This window comes from Apium graveolens, chromosome 4, assembly GCF_009905375.1.
Source record: "Apium graveolens cultivar Ventura chromosome 4, ASM990537v1, whole genome shotgun sequence".
NCBI lineage: Eukaryota > Viridiplantae > Streptophyta > Magnoliopsida > Apiales > Apiaceae > Apium > Apium graveolens.
Genome location: NC_133650.1, coordinates 19,688,895 through 19,711,360, shown reverse-complemented (window position 1 = coordinate 19,711,360; position 22,466 = coordinate 19,688,895). Strand labels below are relative to the sequence as shown.

The 22,466-nt window shown below is 34.3% G+C and overlaps 1 protein-coding gene across 1 annotated transcript; it reads left to right on the top strand.

Moving 5' to 3' along the window:
* The first annotated feature begins 6,190 nt into the window (after positions 1-6,190).
* LOC141717871 (ubiquitin receptor RAD23d-like) lies at positions 6,191-12,927 on the top strand. Its single transcript, XM_074520093.1, has 12 exons — positions 6,191-6,382; positions 6,868-7,029; positions 7,263-7,316; positions 7,955-8,028; positions 8,108-8,152; positions 8,586-8,763; positions 10,480-10,620; positions 10,698-10,763; positions 10,852-10,899; positions 11,004-11,113; positions 11,359-11,437; positions 12,627-12,927. Exons 1-12 carry the CDS (start codon positions 6,317-6,319, stop codon positions 12,753-12,755), a joined length of 1,152 nt encoding a protein of 383 aa, XP_074376194.1. The 5' UTR covers positions 6,191-6,316; the 3' UTR covers positions 12,756-12,927.
* Positions 12,928-22,466: the final 9,539 nt, after the last annotated feature.

Genomic DNA, 22,466 nt, shown 5'->3' with positions numbered 1-22,466 from the left:
AGGAAGCAGCTGTGATTTAATTCTTTGAATCACAGATTTTCTGAAATAACACATCTCTGGTGGAACAACAAATCCACCAGAAAAGTTTTTTTTAAGTTCTTTGTGTTCATTACATTTGTGTTTGAATATATATCTGTCTGCATCAGCTTCAAGTAATTCACACACATTTGATTACTCATACACTTAGCCTTAGAAACTGCTCAAAACTTGAAAAAGTTTTGAGATTTACATTCAACCCCCCTTTTGTAAATCTCATTATTAGTCCACTGGGAATAACAAAACTTCTTGACTATCTCACTTTTGTGAACAATTTATTGAGGTGCATGTCCTGATGGACCAGCTGTAGTAGCATCTTCATTTATAGCAGCATCACCAGTAGAATCAGCATTTGCAGCATCAGAACTTACAGAGTCAGCATCTTCTGACAAAAGAACAGTATGAGAAGTAATTGAGGCTTCAATATCATCCTCTAAGTGCTGATCTGCTTCCAAGTTCTGATCAACAGCCATATTCTGATGCTCACCTATAGTCTGATCTTCAATGTCTAGATGTAGAGAAGGTGTTGTAGACAATTCTGGAGTTTCATTAGCATCAGTAATTGGTGTTGTTGATGGATTAATTGGAGCTGTTGGAGCTTCTAAGTAGAGAACCGTAGGCACAACCAGGTTGTGAATATCAATTTCAGCACTTGTGTCTGGGTCTGCAGTAGATACTGGTTCATGTACAGGAGACACAGGTGGTGTAGATGTTTTATCTGTAGCAGTAGCTTCAGCAAATTTTGGCTCTTGTGAGATCAGAGATTCCTGATCTTCTTCCTTAGCTGCTGCTTCCTCATCATCTGAAACTGGCCTGTGAGCTCTCTGTTTCTTGTATCTCTTTGAAGAAGAAGATTCCTTGGGAGTTTCAGCATAAGATATTCTTCTAAGCCTTTTGAGAAGCTTAGATCCCCCAATTCCAGTATCCTTCTGAGAAGGGACCTTCTCAGCTTCTTTAACAACAGGTTCTGATGCAGGAACCTATTCCTCACTATCTGACTCATCTCTCAGAATAATCCTCCTTCTCTTCTGTGGTGTTTGAGGTATAGTCTTTGTCCTCCTGGGCTTGGAAGATGAAGGTTTCACAGTATGTGCTGATGATGAAGGTTGAGTTATCTGTGAAGGTTTGACATGTGTTCTGATAAAGGGTTTAGTAGGTTGAGATGTATGTGTGGTATGTTCAGATGGTTGTTGTGGTGTCTGGGATGTGCTGGTGGGTTGTATATCAGGGTAAACAGATCTGTAAGTGTGAGGATCAGCATTTACCAAGATCTGTTTTACAGACTGAGGTATCTGTAAGGGTCTAACCACTTTTTTCTTAAGGTCAGCATTTACCAAATCATTAAACGCCCGTTTTGCAAGTTTAAAGGGTGGAAATAAAGAACTGGCTAGTTGAGGTTCATCAGCACAACAAAAGTTATATATGAGCTGACAGAATCTAGCAAAGTATATTACATTCCTATCCTCTTTCATCCTATCCCCTATAAAGCCTAGCACAACACTTGCATAATCAAAATGAGTTTGGTGAATAATAGCATACCCGATGTGCTGACTCATAATAGGAATGGCATCAAAGTTGGATGATTAAGTAAGACTTAATCAATAATAACGAGGATTTTCAAATTTATTAAAACTCAAAAATCATATTGGAGTTAGAAGTCCTTTTCTCTTGCCTTTATTATATCTCATTGGACTAAAGTAGGGTTTTACATTTTTATAAGAGATAAAAATACAAACCCTAGCAGCTAGTGAGTGAAAGAGAGAAAGAGAGAGAGACACACACAGAGAGAGAGGGGGGGGGGGAGGTGGCTTGTGAATTTTGAGTGCTAATCTACGCTCATCCTCCGTTCGATCATTTTGGTGAATACCTTCAAGGTGTAGATCGTTTCACGACAGGATACATGGTGATTGTTTAAAGCTTGCACCTTTATTACACAACAGAAATAGTAAAGCTTCATAAGGTAAACATCTTAACTATAAATTAAATATTATCTTTTGCATGGATCATGCGGTGGGTTTCAGATTTATCTGAATTTTACAGTTTTTATATATTATTTCCGCTGTATTTTATGCCCGAAATCCCAACATTAAGTGTATTAAAGGTAAACAAATAAACATAAAGAAATTAAGTACCAACATGAGTACCAATGTCTTACAGTTGATACATACTGATATATGTGGTCCATTTCCTACGATATTTGGAATGATTGATAATATTTTATCACTTTTATAGACGACTATTCTCGATTGGGGTACTAATATCTAATACATGAAAAGTCATAGTCTTTGGATGTGTTTAAAGCCTTTAAAGGTGAAATTGAAAATCAGTTTGATGAGAAGATTAAAGCTGTCAAATCTGATCTTGGTGGTGAATATTATGGTCAGTATGACGGATCCGATGAATAAAGTCCTGGACCTTTTGCAAAATTCCTAAAGAAATGCGAAATCGTCCTACAATACAATATGCATGGGCAACCACACATAAATGATGTTGCTGAGAGACGAAACAGAATGTTTAAGGACATAATAAGAAGTATGATTAGTCACTCTTCATACATGAATCACTCTGGGGAGATGCACTTAAGACTGCAGCTTACACACTAAGTAGCTCAACAACTATTAGTTGTTTTTTGTTGGGTATCTTGAGGAAATAAAGGGTTTCAAGTTTTATGATCCTTTGACAGATTCCTTTTTTTCGAAACGGGAAATGCTAGATTTCTTGAGGATGTTGAGTTTGAGGGGGAAGATAAAGTTAGGACTGTTGTGTTTTAAGAAGAATTAGTTTCTTTAACTCATATAGTTCAAGACAACAACGTGGGTATACCTATATAATTTCCTACACAAAATCAGAATGATGTTTAGGAAGAGCAAACGCAATAATTTTCAAGAAGAATTGCCACTTAGGTGACCCACTAAAGAGAGAAGAAGTGCAATTTCAGATGTTTATATTTTATTTCTTCAACAACGTGAGTTTGACGTAGAGGTAATGGAATATGACTCGATCTATTTCCAACAAGCCAAATGAAATGGTAATAGACAAAAGTAGATTGATGCTAAAATGATGAGATAAAATCCATGAAGGATAATGATGTTTCAGATCTTGTCAAGTTGCCTGAAGGTGCAAAACTGATTGGTTGTAAATGGATATTTAAACCAAAAGGGATTCAAAGGGCAATATTAAAAAATGAAAAGCGCTTTCAGTCGCAAAAGGGTTATACTAAGAAGAAAGCATTGACTATAAAGCTTCCCATATGTTGAATCATAAATTTCATCAAACTATTATCTTATACAGTTTTGAGTCCAATAATGTTAGAAAATGCATATATGACAAGTTCAGTGGGAATAGAATTATATTTCCGGTGCTTTATGTCATTGATATAGCTTCTTGTATGAAACCAAGAGTTTTCTCACAAATCAGTTTGAGATAAAGGATATTGGTGAAGCCTCTTATGTATTAGGAATTAAGATACATCGAGACCGTTCTCGAGTATCCTTGGGTTATCACAAAAGAGCTATTAGGTGCTTGCTAAATTTGACACATGAAAGATTATGCACAAATAAATACTCATGTTGCTAAAGGAGACATTTTTTTAGTCTCAAACAATGCCTTAAGAATGCTCTTGAAATAAATGAGATGCAGAAAATTGCATATGTTTCAGCTATTGAGAGTCCTATATATGTTCAAGTAAGTACCCTGCCGGATTTGAAATTCATTATGGCTATGGTAAACATATATTTGATTGAACCTAGAAATGATCATTGGATTGTAATTAAACGGGTTATCAGGTACTTGCAACGAACAAAAATATTGCTTGCAAGTTTATCGAAAATCGGAAATTTTGGAGATCACAGGTATTCCGATTTTTTTTATTTAACTGATTACGTAGATGCATGAAAATCTACTTATGATTATGTTTTTTTATGTCTAAATATGTTGATCTAGTTACTATAGAGAGATTGCAAAATCGAGTAGTGCTTATTTTAGTATATAAGGACAAATGTTATGCTAGCAGATGCACTTACTAAAGTTTTAAAACCTAAAGTTTTTCTTGAGTATACTGCTCACATGGGTGTTCCCTTGTTGGAGGATATTAAGTTTTAGCGGGAGTTTTGTTTTGTTCTTATATCCGGTACTCAATTCTTTTTTGACACCATTGTGATACATTATGTGTTTTGAGTTTCTGTAGAATGAAGTTGAGTTTTTCTCTCTCTCTCTCTATTACTCTAAATGAGTTATATCTTTCAGTTGTGATTTTGACATAAAGTTGAAAGAATAAAGACCGATCTCACTAAAGTATTAAGGACCAATTAGAAATAGACATAATTGGGATCACATTGCATGTAATTTTCAGTTACACATCCATACCTGATCTATGTCATTGAATATGTTTATGTGGTGATCATTGAGGATCGAGTTACAATAATGTGACGAAGGTCGCTTTGGTTTCATATTTATATATGAGATGAAACAGATTGACTAAAGAAGATGTTTCTAAACCATAAACAATTTTATGCGCACCTATGGATATTGAATGTAATTGTTGTTTGGAACAATTTGTAGCCTAAGTGAGAGACTGTTAGAATATTTTATAATATTCACTATATATGGGCTTACAAATTATGAATAATTATATTTAATATTTATTCTATATTTTGACTAATTAAGTGGTCTAAAAAAAGAGTCCAATAACATCATATTTGATATGAGCTTTGTAATGTGTAATACCCGATAGGAGTCTGATTAGGTTAATGAGATTTAATTGGCTACTATATAAAGAACATAATAGCGTTTTGGTCCTCGTTACTATTCACAATCTTTACTCCTTTATTCCAATCAATTTGAGTGAAATACGGTTAAATGACGAATCAAGTCTGATTTACCGTCATGAAATTGGCACGCTTCCGTGTACATTTTCTTATATAACCTTGATAATATCAAATAAGATGATTCTGATTGTATTTAGATCTAACATCTTATTCTAACCAACTCGTCGCATAAGACATGGAGAGGAGACCATGATCAAGTGCGTACTTTGTATAGCATTATGACTATGGAATGGAATACTGCACGTTTATATAAGCTTCAACACCACTAATCAAGTTATAGGCACCACTCATCAAGTTAGGCGTGACTTGGATAATAAGGGATTTAAGATTCAATTAAGGAGATGTAATGGATTTAGTAAAAGATAAACTAGTGGTTCAGTAGAAAGATAGGCTAGTTGTATAAGACCATGCAAAACTTAATTTGTCTCGTGTAAAATGACGAATCAATCTAAACGTGTTTTGTCCGTTCATGAAAAATTGGATTCTCAACCATATAGGTAGAGTGTAATATGAGTTAAGTGATTAGCATCAAACTCTTCCGATACTCTAAAAACCTAAATAACCTCACCTAAATCAGAAGTAAGAGCTCTATACTCAAATTTAGAAGAAAACTTGAAAATTGTTGTCTGCTTCTCAGATTTACATTTAACAAGAAAATTATTATGTAAAAGAATATAACCCATGATAGATTTTCTTGAATCAGTACATGAAATCCAATTACTACCAGAAATGTATGCAAACTAAGAGGAGATGCACTAATTAAAATGCTTTCACTAGCATTATAAACAACTTATTATGGTGCAAAACATGAACGCGAAATTTTAAGAGATTGCATGAACTAACGTCTGAATAATAAAAATTTAATTCAGATATTGTGTTTGGTAAAAAAATTAATTAGTCCACCAAACTCGTACTTTCCGGGACCCTTCCGACCAAACTATCACCATTGAGTTCCTCAATTTATAAGTGATAAAAGTTTGAGAAATTGACAATAGTCAAAATTCTAGCCTTTTACCAAAAGGTTTACAATAAAGAGGATTGGCTAAGTTAACTTCTCTTTGATAGCGCCATGAACGAGGACTCGAACTGCTAACATCCGCCTCTTGGCTTTGCCGGCGATACGAATGTATTTAAGTAATTGTCGTTCTGTAAGATCATTTTCGAACAGAAAGAAAAGCAACGACTGGTAACTCACTCACGGCTCATAGTACATAGTTGGGCCTAGCTGGGCCTTTCCACATATATACATTAAAAGTCAAATCCAATACCAACGTAAAACGACCCAATACCCCAGACATAACGCAGCACATACTCCTTGGATAAACACCGTCACAGTAGCACATTCTCGTCTCGTTACTCTATTAAAACTCTCGCCCGGCCACTAGTATAAATACACACTGTTTAGATATACATATTTATAATAATTATCGCCGGCGGCGGTCGGACCGGAGAAGATGAAAGTGTTCATCAAAACTCTCAAAGGCACTAACTTCGAGATCCTTGTCCAGCCAGATAATACTGTATCAATCTCTCTCTCCCTCTCTCTCTCTCTCTCTCGTTTAGCCACTTTTGTGTTTAATTGAATTTGTTCCGTGTAATTTATGCGATGTACTAGGGTTTTATGTTCAATTTGATTATTATACGAGCTTTAGTTATTTCAATTACTGTTTTTATTTGCTTTTTATCGAATTTAATTATTGGCTGCTTTTGTTGACAGAGTGTGCAGTTAGTTGAATTCCACGTAGTACGATTAGTGTTGTATGCGGATCACTTATTATATATCGTAAACTGATTGTTGTGCAAGTTAATTGAATTGCCACACAAAGTGAGTGAGTATAGTTAATTTGAGTAGATTAATCAGGGAACCATACAAGTTTCTCGAGTTTTTGCATCAGTGTTAGTGTAATTGAATGAGTCGTCTGTTTCTGAGGAATTGTGCATATGTTAAAATTCTGGTAAAGCTTGATTTTTTGTTTTAGTCATTGTGGATAATTTGTTTATTTAGGTTTCGGAGGTGAAGAGTATCATAGAGGCAAAACAGGGTGCAAATGTTTACCCTGCCGTGCAGCAGGTTCTCATCCATCAGGGAAAGGTACTTAAGGATACAACGACACTAGCGGAGAACAATGTTGCTGAGAATAGTTTTATTGTCATTATGCTCTCAAAGGTACATCATCTCCTAGAATGTGTGAATGAATTTCTTTCCTATATGTTTACGAGTAAGAGAGATGAACAATTATGCTGAGAGTATAGTAGTTAAATTGTTGCAGACTTATAAGGGATTTGGGTGGGTTAGATGATGTGATGAGTTTGATTGCTTTACAAGCAGACATCTTTGTGTATACTTTATAAAGTAATCTAATGATGTTGGTAATTCTAAACGTTTTTGTACTACTGCAGGCAAAAAGTTCGTCAACTGGGGGATCAACCACATCAGCTGCACCTGCAATGACGGTGAGTTCATAACCTATTGTTTTGTGACTCTTATTTAGATCCTAGAAAACTAGAAGAGATGTTGAGTGGCTATATTGCTTTGTGCAGAAACAAAAATTCAGGAATTAAACAATTTGAAAAGTAAATCTGAAGTCAAAGGGTCGTACATTAGCAATTTATAACAATTTGTAATCTGCCTTCCACTAGTGCTTATTGTCCGCTGACTTTGAAAGTTTGAATGTTACTGGCAATTTAATATGTGGCTGCAGAATAAGCTACAACATGTTGGTATGGTAGGGAGAACTCTGTTACAAGTGCTCCCATTATGAAATTCTGTAAAATTAATCTGAATGTAGTTGTGCTTGATATCATGAAAGATTTCTTTTTTTAGTAACTAGTAAATTTGATGTTTCAGAATATTTCACAATCGCACTGATAAAAATACTTTATGACACAACATTATTTAAAAAAAGTGTATTTGTACACCATTTTTGAAAAATTATGCATCAGAACTTATCTTTCGTTCACATGTGTGAAAAAAAAGTGTATTTGTACACTATTTTTGAAAAAATTGTCCTTACACACTATTTTTTTCAGTTTATTATTTTCTTCATTCACATATGTGTTTTTAAGTGCTGAATGAGATGGTTAATTTGTAGGCTCCAGCAGTAGATCCTTCGCCTTCTCCAGTACAGTCTGTATCATCTCCGGCACCTGCGACAACTGTTTTTCCGTGAGTCATACATTTTTTTTGCATTATTATGTTGGGAATGCATTTAGAAACAATCTGATGGTCATCGTTCGTATGCCAGCCCTCAATCTGGATCCGAATCTACTCCAGTTTCTGCTCCTGATACGTAAGTTCAAATCTGTCCTGTCTAAGTGCTCTCTTTTTTTTTCCCTAACTTACAATAATCATTTAGATGTGTCAATTTTTGTTTCCATAAAAGATCAGTTGTGCAATTTTATCTTTTGAACATTTATGAGCATTTCGCCTCTTTTATTGGTGAAGTTTGCTCCGATGACTGAAATGACGAAATGTGATATGCAAAAGCATGTTCTATCCGACCATGATTACAAATTGTTTACATGCAGACGAACTGCTTTTCTATGGCATACCTACCTACCTATCCTCTTATTTAGTCATTAGGTCCGTATTTTTGAAAAGGCATAGTAACATATCTTAGAAGTGGAAGTTAAATAGTTGTTATTTCATGTAGTTCAAACTGAATGTTTCTCCCCCACCTAAATAACTTTTCTTTTTGATGCTCCTGCTCTTTTATGGTGCAGATCGGTGGCAGATGTGTATGGTCATGCTGCATCAAATCTTGTTGCTGGAGGTAACTTAGAATCTACTATCCAACAAATTCTTGATATGGGTGGAGGTAGCTGGGATCGCGATACAGTTGTTCGTGCACTGCGTGCCGCCTTTAACAATCCTGAAAGAGCTGTTGAATACCTATATTCAGTGAGTTCTTTCACAGTATTTAATCCAATCAATTTCTTTGTATCTCATTTGTCTTGATTTTTGGTAGTTGCTTGTCCACGTCCTTTGTTCTTCAATAATTTTGTCTTTGTACCCTTGTCGGACACTTGACACTGGGACATGGGTATAGGCACACTACATTCTTAGCCAAAATTTTTAAGAAAAATGTTATGGAATCGGACATTTGAGAATATATCTATCTATGACACTTTTTGCCGACTTCGGGCAACATTCAGAATAACTGGTACTGTTGTGTTTCAAAAATCAAAACTATAACGAAAACAAATTATGACTAAGCCAAATCATTGCTACATGTCAAGCTCTAATTAAAAACTTAAATTAAAAATAAGTATAACTTTATCTGGCATAGCCCGGGAATTTAATCTACTAACATTCAAACATCTAAAACAAATGGAAACATCCAATATACCGCCTGTCCTTGTAATGGATGTAAATATGTGTGACATTTATATGGAAGTGGGTGATACCATGCTAAATACCTACCCAAATTTCTGCTTAAAGTATTATTATGTTAGCTAATAACATGGAAGTATAAATGCATTTTTCGTTTAATGTATGGAAAAAATATAAAGAGCCAGAACACATTAATTAGGGAATCTCGGTCCATTTAATTGGAAGCATTTAATAACTCAACAGTAGTAATACTACCACATACCGAGGGACGGGTGGGGGGGATACTCCTTCTAAACAATTCAGCAGCGTCTTAGTAATGCACCTCTAGATAGCTACGGAGCAAGAAATGGGCTCAAAGTCATCAGAGGGAAGACAGGATAGCATGGAATAAATCTTGACCCGGTACAAATTAGGGTTGCAGAAAGGAGTGTACATTAATCTTATCATCTGGCATGGATATTGCTAAAGATCATTTCACACACACCAAATCAACACTGAAGGTCCAAGGGCAAAAGAGGAAATGAAATAGAAGAGAGAAAAAGGGTTATTAGGGATGGATGACCTTGATGATGGTCATATCAAGAAGATTGTAATTTGTTATTTCTTTTTATCAACTTGGTGAGGCTGGGCTCTCGAACCCCAGTAGCTAATATTGTTTGATCTATCAAAAGTTGTTTATCTTCTTTAATATTGAAGTAATACTGCTGTGTGTTTGTGGTTTATTTCATAAGTGTGAGGTTGAACCATTTCATGGTTACTATTGATAGAAAGAGGAGCTGTTGTCTCCCTTGAACTGTGGAGTCAAAGCAAAATTTAGTTTATTTACAATTGGATGATCCTGATCTTGACATGCAGCAATTTCAAAATGCTTTAAGATCATAAATTGAAGAACTGGGAACACTAAAAAGTCATTAGTTGAAAGAACCATGGTATTGGTAACGCTATTAGTTTATCCTTTATACGTGGTCACCCACAATTATTAGTGTAGTTCTAACAAGCTTCCAGTGACTGACCTTGAGGATTACACTGGCTGACAAGGCACCGATGTATATTATTATTGTATCTGCCTACCCGGTATACGAATCAGTGGCCATCTCCTAAATCTGACATACTAACATCTTAAGATTTGGATCCAGCTTGTACTTATTTGTTTTCTGACCAGGTCATGTACAAGTGTTGTTTTCCTTTCCAGCATACTATTTTGTCTGTCTTGATCGTGAACACTGTCTTGATGTTTTTTGGTTCTACCCTCATTTTTCTAATTAAATATTTGGTTTGTCAAAGGGCATTCCTGAGCAAGTTTCAGCTCCTGTTGTAACCCAACAACCTGCTGGCGGTCAAGCTATAAACCCTCCATCACAGGCACCACAAGCAACAGTGCCTCATGGTGGCCCTAATGCAGATCCTCTAAATCTTTTCCCACAGGTAGTGATTTGCGAATAGCTTTTGTTTTTATCCTCCCAAAGATATATTTTACACAATTATTTGCTATGTACACACAGGGACTACCAAATATGGGTTCAAATGCAAATGCAGGAAACTTGGACTTTCTACGCAACAACCCACAGGTACATGGTTTTCTTTACGGTATAAAGTGATTCATTTTGTGTTTATTGAAATGATTTTTTTTTGTAATTGTCCTTTTCCTATCTTTAGTTCCAGGCCTTGCGAGAAATGGTTCAAGCAAATCCCCAAATTTTGCAGGTACCATTTATACATATATGTATTAGGATATACCATAACCGTTTTGAACCATCCTTCTACAATTTGCCAATTAGTGCGTCTAAATGAATCACATTTTCTTGCAGCCTATGCTTCAGGAATTGGGGAAGCAAAATCCGAACCTGATGCGACTCATTCAGGAGCATCAAGGAGACTTTCTACGTTTGATAAATGAAGCTGATGAAGGAGGGGAAGGGTAAGAATTATTTTCTTAGTGTTTTACTGATGCAAGTTCTTCCTTCTTTTTCTTCAAAAAACGAGGGTAGGGTTCGAAGTTACACTGATGCAAATCTAGTATTTCTCTAAAAGAAGTACAGGACTAGAAGTGGACACATTGATTCTGTCAAACTGTTTCCATTATTTTTCCTATAATATCACTTCTCACTAATTTTTCTTCTTCCTTATGATGAGCTATACACTGAACTTATTCGTATTTATCAGGAACGTACTGGGGCAACTGGGTGAAGCAGCTCCACAAGCAATCACTGTTACACCTGAAGAGCGAGAGGCAATCGAGCGTGTAAGTAGAAACTTTAATAACTCTTAAGAACTTTTTTGGTGAAACATTACTTTGCTTTAAGGTTCCCTTAACCAATAGAACACTACCACACTTATTTATGATATCAGTTTCACTATGGCTTTGACATAGTCAGGAAGTGTTTACATCAGTCATTTAGACATCAGTAGGAATTGTTTACGTTGGTAATTAGCGACTACTAAATCAATCAAATACAAAATGTAATTTCCACTGTCCTAGGATTCAGAATGAACAAATGGTGGTGTTGAAAGTATATCCTTTTTTTCTCATTTTTCTTTTTAAATAATATAGGTATAGGTAGGTCGTAAGAAATAATGGTTTATCAAATGAACATTTTGTTACTCAAATGATAAAACCTAAAGTACAATGAGCCACTAAAGTCTATAGGAATGTTTGGGATATGGCTTCATTTTTTTTTAATATTTTGTGGATCCCCTAACACTGAGTATTGATTATTATGTCTCGTGATAAATTTATTAGAAAATCTATTTCCTTATGAGTATTTGTTACTGATTTTTTTTCAAGAGTAGGAAAAACTACGTCTTTGCTCGTAGTTACTTGACTACAAATGGTAAATTGATAAAAATTTATAACATAATTATTGTCATAAAGTGTTTTTGGTGAGTGGTTATGCTACGTTTATTTGTTGTTTGTAAGAGCAAGTCCAATGCAATGCTATAAGTGGTGCCATTTTTATAATTTGAAACCAAATGTCAAAAATTTTCAACTCCAAAGGAGTTCTATACTTGGATGCAAATATGCATATATGCATCCTTGGTTCTAAATTTGAAACCAAGGATGCATTTATGCATCTAGCCACATCATCAAACTACTACAAATGAGATGAATGTTGTTGTGCTTTAAATAAAACTTACGGGAAAGTGACAAAATTAGGTAAATTAGGAAATATTTGTTTCAAAATATATCTAGCATTGGAGTTGAAGTTTTATTTTAGCATCAAAAGACATTTTTTGGTGCCAAATTATAGCAATAGCTATAGGTATTTTGCATCTTGGATTGAACTTGCTCTAATATTGCCATTAGTTTCTGCTGATTCTTGGAATCTTGTTTGACATAACTTGGTATCTATTATTTTTTGATTTGACACTCCTCTGTAGTAATTATATATTGAATTGTCTGCATCATATTCACTTTTGAGTGGTTTTGACAGCTTGAAGCAATGGGTTTCGATCGAGCTGTAGTATTGCAAGTATTCATCGCATGCAACAGAAATGAGGAACTGGCTGCTAATTATCTTTTGGATCATGGTCATGAGTTTGACGATGACGTAGCTAACTAAAGAGTTTAATTTATCCATATGAAGATCTTATGAAGTGACTTGGTTTCCACCCTTCTTAAGCGGGTCAGCTTTAAAATCACATTGAAAGTATTAGAGTCAAATCTTTGTAATTTGGATTTTAAATTACATCTGATTTGGTTGCCCAGATTATGAATATACATGTTTTTTTATATATTGTTGCAGCCTTTTTTTTAATGTGCTTATGATGTGGCTTATTCCGGCAGTTGCCTAAAGTGCATTCGTCCGTATTTATTTAAACAAATAAATGATTTTAGTTTATCTATAGGTGATTTTAACGAACTTATTTGTTACTTTAAAAAACAGAGCATGTATCTTATTGCTTGTACAGTGTGTCCCAAATTTGTAGGTAGCGATTAGGAATGACAAATGTATTTCTGACAACATTTGCACCAATATTTTTTTGTCAATTCCATCGTCGAACTTCAAAATTAGAGCATTGATCATTTTCTCACTGAATTCAAAAGCGACTTGCATATTTGATTTTCAACCAATGTATTGGTAGGTTTTTTCATAAATATCCAAATTTTTACAAACTTTTTACAAAAATACCACTCTTTCTGTCAGGTTAGGTTCTTAATATTTGAAATAAAGAGTTTGACACGTATTTAAAAATTTTTAAAATTTTTATCTAGTATAATTTCGTAACTTATTTTTAAGATTTATTTTTTTGAATGAAAGTTAATTTTTGAATTTTTATTCAGAATTTTTTTTAATAAGTTACGGAATTATATTAAATAAGTTTTAAAATACGTTAAAATGCGTGCCAAACTTTTTATTTCAAACGTTAAAAACTATTGGGACGGAGAAAATATCACTTTTTGAAAATATTTGCAAAAATACGTTCTGCAACTTTAAACCATTTTGCAACCAGGTTTGTAACTTGAATTTTAAAAATATTTGCGAAAATATGTTATGCAAATTTATAACATAAAATGTAACCTGAAATACAATCTAAAACATTTGCACAATTTTGACTAAATGAAATCTATAATGCAATATCGTATTTTTGCAATTTTTTTAAAAAAATATAATTTTTTTAAAAAAATTCAGAAGTTGATAAAATCACAAATAATTTGAAAAACTTGATTTTTTGATAAATTCCCTGTATATTAGGGTATATTGTACTATGTAACTGTCAGCAGTTAAGCTTTGTGAGGAAAAAAATGCCAACGTTGTTGAAACAAGTCTGCGAAGCTTAAAAAGTAGCAACATTTGCATTATCATGGTCCATTTGAGATTATAATTTTATACAAAATTAAAACTTAAAATCACTATCTATCTATCGTAAATTTGGTTTAATCTATGAATGATATTCGTCAATTGCATTGTATCCATTTAATTTTAGTTTAACGCACAATATTTCTTTTGTAAAAATTTCTGGTGTATTTACGTAATTACGTGGTACACAATAATTTTTGGGATATAGTATATATATTTTTGTCACTTAACTATTTATCCTTTTAAATATTACCACTGAACATGTTGCTTTAAGTAGGTACCAATGTTACGTTTATATTTCATTTTAAGCATCATGTTAATTTCGACGAAAAAAGTTAAAAGTTTAGAAAAGATCGATGGAGACTCCCTCCGCCATTGTGGATAAATTGTTGACATAGTGTATACCTATAACGATCCATCCCGCATTATATAGCCCATTTTTCTTGCACAAGTAACTTATATCTAAATGCTAGGAATGCATCTCTCTCTAGATTGAGGATATTTACAAATTAGGGTTCATGTAATCCAAGTGCCACATGACCGACCATAAATATGGAACCTTATTCGGCATGTAATATGTTGGCCTTCCTACTAAATTTCACCCAGTACTAAACAACTGAAAATACAGTCTCTCTGATTCTCTGGGTCTCTGCTACTGACTCCATTTTTATATGATTCTCCGCTAATGACCCAATAGTCAATTAGGACCTTGCAATGTGCTGGCCGGACCCCCATAGACTCCCGACGTAGAGTCGTAACAACGAAGTTACCACCCACGTATAGATTTCTCATTTAATATGAAGTGGCTTAAATCAAACAAGAGATGCTACATAAAAGCTGCTTTACAGAAAAGTTCTCTTCGAAATTATAATTGTCTCTGGTAATTATAAATCAATTAGTTATGACTCATTCCAATTTAAAGGCAGCAATTAGTTATGACTCATTCCAATTTAAAGGCATCAATTAGTTATGACTCATTCCAATTTAAAGGCTCTTGTTCATCACTTCGCAAGTCTTTAAACCCCTTATCCTTGAACACCCCCCCCCCCTTCGCAAGTCTTTAAACCCCTTATCCTTGAACACCCCCCCCCTTTCAAAATGTGGCACTGGTTCATACATATATATGAAATAAGCAAAAACAGAAAACAAAAAATGTACATATAAATCACACTCGCACACCTTAGGATATAGAAACAGATTTGTACCGATGTGCATATGCATTCAAGAGAAATAGAGGGAAAAATTACATAAAAGAAAAACAGAGAAATAATACAGAGGCAATAAAAAGAGGAAAGGCTGCCACAGAACATGACGGCACCCTTGATTACACGCCCCAATCAAGTAAGAGAAAAGATAGTTTTTACTTTCGGTACATACAAGCAAAATTTTATGGAGGCACCCTTAATTATACGGCCCAATCAAGTAAGAGAAAAAATAGTTATTACTTTCAGTGCATACTAGCAAAATTTCATGTTCCATAAAATTTAATAAGAGAACTCAAGCAATTCAAAGAGATACCACTATTAAATTACAACAAGTAAAGCTACAACAAAATTAGCCCAACACGTAATCTATCAATATGAAAAAGATCTTACAATAGATCACCCCCGCTCTGTTGCCACAAGTTGATAATATCGGTAGCCTGATTGAGCAAAACAACAACCTCCTTTTGAGATATCCACGGCTTTCGCTCAAGCATGTCCTTAAGCTCTTCCCAAGCATCTTTCCTAGGCCAGAAGTAGTAAGGACTCAAAGGGATAGTACCATGCCCTGGTATCACTTGATCAAGTGCAAGACCAATGTTCTTATCCATCCATACAAATTTCAACACAAGCCTCGGTTTCTCCATCGGCTTCACTACCACACCTAGCTTCTATTCTCACACAAAAATTAATATTGCCAATTAAAGAAAATTATAAACAAGATGTATTTACATACACATTATATTCAAAGTAATATAACTAACAAACAATTACTCATTTGTTTCATAAAATTGCAGCTAAACTATGATAATCAACAGTAAAAAAGTAATTAGTGAGAGAGGGAGGGAGGGGGGAGAGAGGGAGAGAGATAGAGAGAGAGAGAGAGGAGACCTTTGATTCAAGTGGAGTTGAAGAGTCATCATCATTATCATCATCGGTGAATGTTTCGGCGGCGGCTGATGAAGCATTTAAATGTGTAAATTTAATATTAGTATTATTGTGAAGAACCCTAATTGAGGAAGATAAAGATGATGCGGGAGGTTGTGGATGAAGAAATGGAAACAAATAATTAGGGTTTGAGGATTTATTACAACAGTTGTAAGTCTGGAGACCGAGTGACAACGTTGTTGAAGATAACATCTTTTGGTACAGTACCTGGGAATGTGGGAGTCGAGGACAACTTTATATTTTATATACACGCAGTAAAATCTCCATAAATAGATAATTATTCAATAAATATTTGTAAATGATAATTTATTAAATAATTAATCGATCTTTAAATTAGTTTAAAGTCTTTGACTTTCACCGCAACTGAAAAATGTTAAAATTAACAATTTTTTAATAAAATAAACAAATACAATAATTGTGACAATGTAATGTAATTACTAGATGACCAACCTTTATTTTTGACTCTCCATTTTCTTGTAACATATCCTTAACCAATATAAGGTCTGCTTGTATTTTGTTTAAATATGTAAAATAAAAAGATATTCTTCTTCCTTATAATTTAGCTATCTCTCAAAATCTCTTATTTATAATATATTATGCACGAACTGTTTTGAAGAATTTGAGGCCAAATTTGTTCATAATTTTGGAGCACACTTTGGGTCAGTTTAACTAATCACCTACGAATTTAAGGTATGTATTTGAAAAGAACATGCTTTCTTTGTATATAAATATAGAATGTGTTCAAACTTTTTTCTTTTTACAATACTTTGATACATATGCGCAAGTTTCAAAGTTTGAATATTATCACATTTGTGACCAGGGACGGAAGAGGTATTTTTAAAAAAAAATTAGTACATATATGTATATAGAGCCCATTCCAAAATATTTATGTTTAGCCCTTTCAATTTTTATACTCAAAAGTTAATAAAACTAGGAGTAGGCTATATCAAAAGTCAAAATTAAAAACAAAGTAACAATTAACGACGACCTTTGTGTATTTCTAAGTCCTAGTAACTCTCTAAGCTAAAAAAGAAAGAGTCCCTGCAAGTCTGCAACTATTCTGTAATTCAGAGTATTTTTACTCATTCATCCTCTTTCTCATGTATAAATTTTCTTTCTTTTATTCATTGTATTTATGAATTGTTTACTGATTTTGGGATAAAGTATAGCTCTTATCTGTGTATTAAATTAGGGATTTTATTAGTAATTGAGTAATTCGAAATTTATAGTTGTATCTTATTTGGGGATTAGGTTTCAATGTCTAAACGAAATAGGTCATCTTCGCAAAAGATTTCCATGTTTTTTCATTGGAAAAAGGTTCAGAAAGTAAATGACGATGAACATGTTGTGCCTGAAGCCGTTTAAATGCTGCAAATGGAACCTCAATTAGTACATAATGTAGTAGCGGAGAAACCTGAATTTGTTGTTAATTTTGAGCGTGATCCGGGTTTGCGTTGTTAAATACATGAATATCCAAAAAAGCAATGGAATAAAATTTATCGAGAGTATCTCAAGACTTGATGGAGTCTTAAGCGCGATGACTATCCATTAACAAGAGCCGAAGGAGATAAAAAAAATCGAAGATTTAATCTTTCATGATATGAAAGATTCAAGTGGCTTGAATATTCTCCTGCAAAAGACCGGGCTTATTGTTTACCATATTTTTTATTTATAAAACATCCGCCAAAAAGTGAGACATATACGGTGAAAGGGTTCAGAAATTGGAAGAAAATTTCAAATACAAGAGAATGTTCGTTTGCAACATAAAGGAGTTCCTTGCTCACAACATAATATTTCTGTGAGCTCCTGTGAAAATTTGATGAAGCCTTCTCAACTAATTGATAATGTACTTCGAGTATGATCTCAAAAATAAATTCTAAAAAACTTTTTACGTGTTGAGCCAACAATGAGATGTGTCTGATGGCTTGCATTATAAGGATGTGCCTTCTGAGGCAATGCTGAATCTCCTGACTCAGAAAATTATGGAAATTTTATTGAATTACTCAAGTTTATGGGAGAGTTAAATGAAAATATTTGTTTGGCTATTATGGGAAATGCTCCAGCAAGCTTTACATCTTCTGGCCAATAGTGTCAGGAAGCAATTAAGCTACTTACTCTTACTTCAACATTAGATCCTCATAATCATTTCAAATCATTTGATATTGATAAAATTTGTCGTCTTGCAGAGACATTCTATCCTCAAGATTTTACAGGAAATGATGTGGATGGGTTAAGAAGTGAATTAGAGCACTATGAGTTTGATGTTGCTGGTAGTGCTGAAATTCAAAATATATCAACTATTTCCGAGATATGTCATATGTTGGTCAAGATCAGAAAGACAAAATCTTTTGTTATGATTGATAGGTTGATCAGTCTTATCTTAACTCTTCCTGTTTCCACGACATTGACTGAAAGAGTTTTTTCCGCTATGAAAATTCTCAAGACTGATGTACTAAGGTTTTCATTTTGTATGTGGCTCGGGCCGTATATTATTAAGAGAAAATTAAGTGTTCAGTCATATTCAAGTTTAAGTATATAAGGTTTTACATATTTTTTTGTCAATGTTATTACATTGGATTATATAATTAAGGATCCGACACTAGGGATGGGCGTCGGTCACTTCGGGGCAGGGTAGTATTATCTCCGTCCCCGGCCCGCGACTTTAAACCTAATCCCTGTCCCCGGCCCATTTCCCGCCGGGGACTATATATCATTCCCCATCCCCAGCCCAAACGGGGAATGGGGATCTCCAAGGGTAATCAGGGATATTTTATTTAAATCAAAATTTCTATTAAATAATTTTTTTTCATGCAATATATATAGAAAAAACAGCAAAACAAAATATTAAACTGCAAATTCTAATAATTTTGTCTTTTTATACATGAAATATTTATGTAAAATCAAAGTACATTGTAGTACTTCACTTTGAACTTATACTTTGAAAAAGATATATCTAAAAACATCTCTAACAATATAGAAAATGCAAATTATAAATAAGAATATATTAATATATTTTAGGGCAGGAAAAAATCGGGTCGGGGACGGGGATCGGGCCGAGCAGACATAAAAAACCGTCCCCGACCCGTTCCCCCGTTTTTTTCGAAATCGTCCCCATTCCCCGGCTCATACCCGCAAAAATCCCCGAATCCCTGCCACTTTTGGTGCGGAAATCGGGGCGGGATCGGTCGGGCCGGAGTCAGTGCCCATCCCTATCTGACACCTTCTGCCATGTTCACTTAAATAAGCTAATAGGCTATGTCACGTGAGTATTAAAATAAATAATATTTTTAATAGTAATGGTTAGTGATAATTTCTTTATGATTTTAGAATATGAGCTCTTCACTTCTTTTATTTATATTCCCAATGAATCTCTTCCATGTCTGTGTCTGGACTATATTTTTTACGGACACTTATTTTTAAGGAAAGATTTTGTCTTTCTTTTCTTTATTAGTTATTTCTTATATGTTAACTTTAAATCGTTTTGTTCGAGTACGTAATTTAAATCAACAATTATTCATATATACTGAACGGTAAAATATTTTTTCAGGGGTACTTGCCTCAATACGCTTTAACAACTATTACTGGTTGGCTTTGCACCGACCGAGATGCTAAGGATTTCAACTGGAACCTACAGGAATCGAAATACCCTAAATTAGACGTCCGAATATGCTTGACTATTCTCGCTAACAATCTACCCGTACGTTAACAAACCCGACTCGTAACATTCTCAATATAATAATACACGTATCAATTAGGGTTTGCATCTTCGAAAGTCGGTTCAGTGTTTATTTTCAGAAAATAGGTATATTTGTCCTTTTACGAAACTAGGGTTATCGGTTTTTGCAAAGTATTTCATCACAACACATAATCAAGTTTCGTACAAAGTAGTTACATATAACCGATCGACGTTTCGATAGTTATTGGGTACGGCCTCGCATTTCCGTAATTTAATTTTCTGGAAATTGGGCAGCACCTCCTTTAATAATCGGCAAACCCGTCGAACGTCCCGACGTCAAATCAATCTCGACCGCAATCAATCCCAATCCAAATTTCAATCACCGACTTTAGTCAACAACGGCAATTCGCAAATTCACAAATACCACTTAAATACAATTATTAATTGTTAGTCATGTTTTTATGTTTTAAATCGTAGGATTCAGAATCGCATCATCACAGTCCACCGTCGGCTCGCCGAGACTCATCGCCGACGGTAGTAAAATTTACGGGTATCTGATTAATTTCAGACTTCCATCGCAAATTTCACCGATTAATTTTTCTAAAATTTTCCCCGTAATAAAACATTTATCTCATAAATTTAATTAATCATTTTCTGCGGAAAATAAAATAATTAATTCAACAAAATAATTCCCAAAAATCAACGCGTGTTACCACGCGCACCATATCAACCATCGAACAAACACGCAAAACAGGCAGACGGCAAGGCGGCAACACGGCGGCTGCACAACGGCACCACCGCATACACCCCACAACCACAACACTGAACACATATAAATTTTATATATTTATTGTGATGCACTTGGTTTCATTTAATATGTTTATTTTCATTGTGCATGACTATCACAAAACATTATCGTATATGATATGGTTAATTTATTAAGTATACATGTATATGATATAATATAAATTCACCATATTGATGCACCTTGTTGTTTAGTTTAACATAATTTTTTAAACATATATATTTTGTTACATCTATGTGCTTATGTAGACTCATTAAAATTGTGTTTTTAGTGATAATATCGAATCTTAAAAAGTTTGGGTTCAACGCACTTGATGTCACCGACAATAATTATTTGACATGGATTCTTGATGCTGAAATCCATCTTAGTGCAATGGGTCTTGGTGACACCATAAAGAGGAAAATAAAACCTTTGAACAAGATAAGGCAAAGGCCATGCTATTTCTTCGCCATCACCTTGATGGGGGATTGAAAACTGAATATCTAACTATTAAAGATCCATCAACTCTTTGGAAGGATCTCAAAGAAAGTTATGACCACTAGAAAACGGTGATACTTCCTAAAGCTCGCTATGATTAGCTACACTTATGATTTCAAGATTATAAAAGTGTGAGCGAGTATAACTCTGCCATGTTCAAAATTACATCTCAACTGAAACTATGTGGCGAGAATATCACCGACAAAGATATGTTGGAAAAAATATATTCCATTTTTCATGCCAATAATATGCTCTTGCAGCAACAATATCATGAATGTGGATTCACGAAATATTCTGAGCTGATTTTTGTCTTGCTTCTTGCTGAACAAAATAATGAACTTCTGCTGAAAAATCATCAAGCACGTCCAACTGGCTCTACACCATTTCCTGAAGTGAATGCGGTGACTAATAATGAATATGAAGATAATAAACCATTTGGACGTGGGCGTGGACGTAGGCATGGATATGGACGTGGGCGTGGATGTGCCCGTGGTCATGGTTTTGGGCGTGGTCGAGGCCGTAATCAACAAAATCCCCCAAATTTTAAAAGGAAGCCTTACTACCAGAAACGGAAAACAAATGAGGAGAAACCCGAGGGAAGTGCGATGGTTAAAAGGGGTGAAAGTACTTGTAGTCGTTGTGGAATGAAAGGTTATTGGAGAAGTACGTGTCGTACCTTCAAGCACTTTGCTGACCTATATCAAGCATCTTTAAAGAATATTGAAACTAATTTCACTGAACACAATGATCCCTTGGGAATCGCATCTTGACGCAAACCTTGGAAATGATGATCAAGTTGATCCTTCGGCCTTTACTCACATAAAAGTCGGTGATTTCTTTGAAGATGTTGATGTGAACATGCCTAAATTTGATGGTGATGAGCCTAAGAATAATTAAATAAGATCTTACAGTGCTAGTTGGACTTTTTTTATTAATTTTGACTATCTGTATTTAAATTTTGAACTATGATCATCATTGTTGTCAATTGCTTATGTAATTTTTATTTTGTTAATGAAGTACTTGAGATGTTCTTTTATTTTATTTTATTTTTCGTGAAGAAATATGGCCAGCAGCCTCTCATCATATGTTATAAAAGATGAGGAATCTTTTTGTTTGGTGGATAATGCAATGACACATACAATTTTAAAAAATCAAAAATATTTTTCGCATCTTGCATTAGCCAAAGCTAATATAAATGCAATATCGGGTGGCTAAGATATAATTGAAGGCTCCGAAAGAGCGAGTATAGTGCTATACATGTTTATTGATTGAAAATGCAATATTTTCCACCCAATCAAAAAGAAATCTTTTGAGTTTTAAAGATATGCGCCGCAATGGCCATCATATTGAGACAACGAATGAAC

Coding starts and splice junctions, on each gene's coding strand:
- LOC141717871 (XM_074520093.1), top strand. CDS start 6,317: ATGAAAGTGTTCATCAAAACTCTCAAAGGCACTAACTTCGAGATCCTT. Junction 10,764..10,851: donor TTCTACGCAACAACCCACAG/GTACATGGTTTT, acceptor TCCTATCTTTAG/TTCCAGGCCTTGCGAGAAAT. Junction 11,114..11,358: donor GCTGATGAAGGAGGGGAAGG/GTAAGAATTATT, acceptor CGTATTTATCAG/GAACGTACTGGGGCAACTGG.